The sequence below is a fragment of the Beta vulgaris genome, chromosome 4 (genome assembly GCF_026745355.1).
Source record: "Beta vulgaris subsp. vulgaris cultivar EL10 chromosome 4, EL10.2, whole genome shotgun sequence".
NCBI lineage: Eukaryota > Viridiplantae > Streptophyta > Magnoliopsida > Caryophyllales > Amaranthaceae > Beta > Beta vulgaris.
The window spans coordinates 4,080,218-4,085,971 of record NC_079205.1 but is presented as its reverse complement, the minus strand read 5'-3'; the positions used below and the strand labels follow the sequence as shown (position 1 = coordinate 4,085,971).

The following is a 5,754-nucleotide window of genomic DNA, read 5'->3' as shown; positions in this document are numbered from 1 at the left end:
AGTCCACTCCAGTTCAGTTAGAATTTTATTTTTCTTGAGTTCGAATCCAGTCTAGTTCGATTATTATTACAAGAATCAAGAGTTTGTCCTACCCTCTCCAATATTTTCCAAGTGATTGAACCATTTTTAAACCACGTGACATGATTTTTATGGAAGTACTTCGAACGAATACACTATTATGCTAAGTTTGAAGACTCTTGCGACATCTTCCAGCCTAGTTTAGCCATATATACCTTATTCATTCTATCTTCATCACCTAAACCCAGCCTCCAAAATTTTTTGATAAGAAGGTGGTCGCTTTTCTGATCACAAGGTGCATTTTCTTCTTGTGCTGGTCACTTTCTCCCCACAAGAAATTACTACATATTTGGTCTAAATCTCTAATGGTTGAAGCTGGGAGACACGACGCTTGCATTTAATAAGCGGGGATTGAAGAGAGAGTAGATGTAACAAGGCACAATCTGCCTGCTCTAGATATATAGGAAGGTTTCTATTTTGCAAGTCTGGTCCTAACCTTATCTACCACAAATTGAACTTGAGTTCGAAAGGGTCTCCTATGAGGGATTGGTAAGCCTAGATATAACCCCGGATCCTGACTCTCCTTCATATTTAGGGTATTTTGGAAAAGGGTACAAAGGTCATCATGGGTATTTAGAGAGAAAGTTAGTTTACTCTTCCTTTTAGTGATTTTTTACTAGACATGACACAAAACTTTTTCATAATTTGGCGCACCGAGAACGTCGTAAACACATCCATACACCCAAAAAGGATAAGGTCATCAGCAAAGATAAGATTAGACACGGGGACCCTTTTACTCCCTGACCCCAAAAAGAGTTCATGAATGAATCTCACATTCTTTGTGAATTAATTGAGAAAAGGGTCGGGCTTTTAAGCAAATATTAAAGAAATAAGAAGACATGGGATCCCCTTCACGTAACCCTAAGTCAGTAAAATGCAATTTAACAATCTAGTCACAAAATTTTATAACATTATAATTAGGTGTAAACGGATTTTTTTTTTCATCTTTTAGATTGGTACTAGTTTAAGTTTTTCATGTGATTAAAAAATATATTTTGTTTAGTCGATTTGATTTGGTGAGCTTCCTACAATCCTCATAGAGCAATTTGCAAGTAGCTTGGCTCACTGGCAAACCTAGTCAAAGTCGTCAAATCTCTAAACCTTCTTAGATGTAAAAATAAAAGTTCTATAAATTTGACTTTTAGTAAGATATAGTAAAACTTCAAACCCTTCAAAAAATTTAAATATTCGCAAGTTTTGCTTACATTTACGTATGGATCATACATGTTATATATTTTACTTTATTAATTAGGATAATATCTAAGTAACTTAGTCAAGATAAATATTTTTCCTTTCAAAAAAAAAGTCAAGATATATATTTAGGTAAGTAATTATCGAAAAATGTTTGAGTAACCTTTAGGGTCGCCAACCCTCTTAGACACATTAGAATAAAATATTAATATATATGTAATAAATGAGGAGAAACGAGATATAAAAACAATACTTTAATATATTCCTAACTAATGAAAATTCAATAATAAGAGAGTTGGAAACCCTTAGGATCACGCAATTAATCTCCGCAATTATCCTAACATACACTTCACTATTTTTGAAAAGCCAAACAGATCTCCAAAGTTTTACAAACCCATAAAGAACCCTTCACACTAGCATCAAGAATAATTAATAAACTCCCTAAAGTTAAATTTATACACTTCTTCTACCATATAACACAATGATTTAAAAGTAAAAAAAAAAAAAAATCATAAATTTGTATATACATCAAAATACTAAGCTGATCAATAATACTAATTATACAGATGAAAACTTGTCAAATATAACCATATATATTAAAACCAAAAAAGAGAAGAAGATAAAAAATATCAATATTCAGGAATGCTTTGCAAACAAGGTTTCCAAGACCTCTGATGAGTCTCACAATGAACACTAACTTTCATCAATTGCTTCAAAGCTTGTTCAACACAACAGCTTTTTCTTTGCTTATCCATCTTCCTTAACCATTTCTCCAATTGCTTCTTTGTTACCTTCACCTTCACCTCTTTTATTTTCGACGTCGAACATCCTCCTCTTTTGCCACTTGCTAGTCCATCTTCTTCCATTTTCATGGCTAATTTTTCGACGTCGGTCATCAACGCCGGCGTCCAGTCTTCTCCTCCCCATTCCACTTGAGACTCATGCATTACGCAATTTCCCATTATATATCTTTCTTCAGAAGTTACGTACTATTTTAGTTTGTGTGTTGTTGTATCTATCTTTCTATATACTTTTAAAAAGTGTGAAGCTGTTTTTGCTAATTTGTAGGGTGTTTAATAAACAAATTTTGATCAAGATTTACAATGTTTATTCCAGCTTCTTGGGGATGCCTTTATATATTAGTTGCTACATCTATTATGGAGAAGAGAAGGTCAAAGTAAACAAAGTAATATATTTCCAAAAAAAAAAGTGGACAAAGCTTTTTTTTTTTGGGTGGCCACGTAGGATTAACATGAAAGAGTCTTGCATGGCAGTTGATTATAATTTTATATCTACAAAAAAACCTGACTTGGTTCTTGTTCAACTAGATTTACTGTACAGGTATGCGACCATTATGGATAAATAGATAATGATGGATTCGGGGAATTCAAAAGAAGGAAAAAAAGTTACATGTTGCATCATGTTCTAACTCGATCGATAAGAAATTATTAATATTCATATGCCTTTACATTTAACGTGATTTGGCATACCTAAGGTTGGCAATTTGCAAAGTCTTGTTTATACAGTGGAAATTATGTGGAATCATATTATCTTATCAATTATGATAATTTATTACTCCATCCGTTTCATTTTAATTTATATATTTTGACATTTTACACTGTTGACAAATTTCACTTTGACTATCATTTGTGATTTATACACGGATGAAAATATAGTCATGTGGGATCTTGTTAGATTCATCATAACATGTATTTTATTAATTAATATGTACTTTTTATAAATTTTACAAATACAAAACTAAAGATATATGTCCTCAAAGTTTTGCATTGACATGCGTGAAAAGTGTAAGTGTGTGTAGATTAAAATGAAATGGAGGGAGTATAGTTGATGTCAATTAATTTGATTGGTTAAAATTTTAAAAGGTGTTATTTGAGATTTGGTTTTGAATTCCGTCTATCTCATTAAATTATTATAAATTTGTGTATAGAGTGATATTTTTTTTAGTTTAAGAGAGATTTATTTATATATCAAAAATTATAATATATAGGATTATAGGATTAGCCTACAGTAAGACATTTTGTCAAACATGAACGATTTTGTTTCATATTCTCATCATATAGGTTTATCAACCAATAATTAGAGAGACCATGTGTTTTGAAGTTACGTTGACATATACTCTATGGAAATAATAAGTTTTAGATGACAAGGAAAATTAAGGAAGGAAGCTGTGTTAATTTTTTTTATGGAAAAATTATGCTAATAATATTCTAATTACAAAGTCATTTTAGAAAAGGTCAGAGTATATGGCCAACAAGACTATCTATTAATTTATACATCCTACTAAAAAATATATATATCTATATACTTTTCCTTATGTTCAAGTCTAATAAGACAATAAATTAAGGATGGAGAAAGCATAAGAAAAATAAATAATCATATAACATAACAAGATTATAAAGAAAGATCATCGTTCATATACAAGAGAAGTCTACTTAGGGATTTGGATCTTTTTATGCATAGCATTAGTGGACTATAGTCTATAGATGACTTTGAGTTAATGATATATATATAATTTTTTCTGAGGAAATTAAATTTGGATTGGCTTGACAGTGGTTTGGCCTTGCATCTTATATGTAAGAGGCTAATACATAAGAGATTTAATAAAATATGCACGTTTTTAGCATAAAAACTAATTATTTATCAGCAAGTGTTTCTTCAAAAAAAAAAAAAAGAGAACTTTTTCATTTTTATATGATTAATATATCTAATACGCCCTCCGTCCTAAAAAGATATGAACACTTGTCGGTGTACGTAATTTAAGGTGATAAGTTGTAGTGTGGTTATCAAATGTTATTTTTAAAAAAATATATGTGATAGGAGTTGATGGGTATCTTTTACTGAAAAAGAGAAAGATCACATAATAATAGTGGGACCATGTCAAAAATAAAGTTGTTCAAACTGAAATGGAACAAACAAACAAAAAATCATCTGACTGTCGTGGGATGAATTATGGATGGAGAAGTTCGTAATAAACAGATAAACTAATAAAATTGGAATATCGAAATATAGAATACACTTTCTTACCCAACACCTAAAATGAATCGTGAAATCTAGTAGGTTGTAATCTGTATACATTTAAGAAAATAAAAAAGAGAAGGAAAGTAACAGGACTACTGGAGAACATTTAAGAATCAAAAGAGAGCGGAATGTCATGAATCAGATTTGAACCCGCGAAGAAGTGCACATTCAATATTCACACAACACAAACTACCATCTTTGCCAAACTAGATAATTATCATATTAATACTAAACCAAATACTTGACACATTTCAGATTTCTGGGCCTGGGTGGGCACCCTGCCTGCCCTGGCCCAGGGCCGGCCCTGAAGACCTTAATATACACAAGTAACACAATAATACATGCGTGTGTGATCCGTTTGATAGGTTGATTTGTTGAGACATAGGTCTTCACCCTCACATCATTCATTATCTTTTAGTAGGTTTATAAGATTAAAAGTGAAATGCATTTAGTAGCATAAAATAACTTTATCATCCACTGATCGAATTGGTAAACTAAACTAGACAGAGGAGTGAAATACATAACTTTGAAATTTGCATTAAAAATTGAATCTCTACATGTAAGACTAACATGAAAACAAACACAACTATACAAGCAGTTTAGGTTGTTTCATCCATGATTAGGTAATATATACAAAAATATTAAAACGCGTTCCAATTAAAGAAATACGCCAATAACATTTTCCATTGTATGTGTCTCGTGGGCTCGTGGTACTCTCGTTAAATTTCTAATACACATGTTTCTGATCTCATTTAAAAATCTTAACAAGGTGTAGCTACTGAAAATCGAACACATGACCAATCTATTGCGATTTCAATGTTTCATATTTCAAAGTAAAATATAATAAAGTCATATAATTACATATAATTATGAAGACATAAACAAGTCTTTTGATCTCTTACAATTTTATTAATTAAAGTAATAACATTCTCTTACCCCAATTTCATTAAAGTTATTATTTAATTCCCAATTCCTTGGAAGTTTTTTTAAACAACTTATCATGCCATATAACGTCCATCTTTCAATTTCACACGAGACAGAAAATTACGAAAAGTTAATCAAACCAATATGAAATATATGAATAATATATACTTCGTCCGTTTCTAAATAAGTGCAACATTTGCATAGTGTTTACTATTCACAGTTCAAACTTTAATTAGCTTTGGTGGTTTACATTTTAAGAAAAACATACTCATGTGGGATCTTGTTAGATTCGTCTGAATGTGAATTTTTTAATATCAACTTTTTTATAATTTTTACTTATTGATAATTGAAGATATTAATGGTTAAAATTATGCATTGGCAAACGTGAAAACAAGAAATGTTGCACTTATTTAGAAACGGAGGAAGTATGTGATAATAGTAACTGATCCGGGGCATCGTCCAAGCCACAGAATACTAGTTAGTCATCATAACGCGAAGCACATTGAAAGGGACTTATTTAAT

The 5,754-nt window shown here is 30.8% G+C and overlaps 1 protein-coding gene across 1 annotated transcript; it reads right to left on the bottom strand.

The window, feature by feature from the left end:
* Nucleotides 1-1,898: 1,898 nt before the first annotated feature.
* LOC104891910 (hypothetical protein) lies at nucleotides 1,899-2,231 on the bottom strand. The gene has a single exon (XM_010677697.2). The coding sequence runs from the start codon at nucleotides 2,229-2,231 to the stop codon at nucleotides 1,899-1,901; it is 333 nt and encodes a 110-aa protein (XP_010675999.2).
* Nucleotides 2,232-5,754: the final 3,523 nt, after the last annotated feature.

Coding starts and splice junctions, on each gene's coding strand:
- LOC104891910 (XM_010677697.2), bottom strand. CDS start 2,231: ATGGGAAATTGCGTAATGCATGAGTCTCAAGTGGAATGGGGAGGAGAA.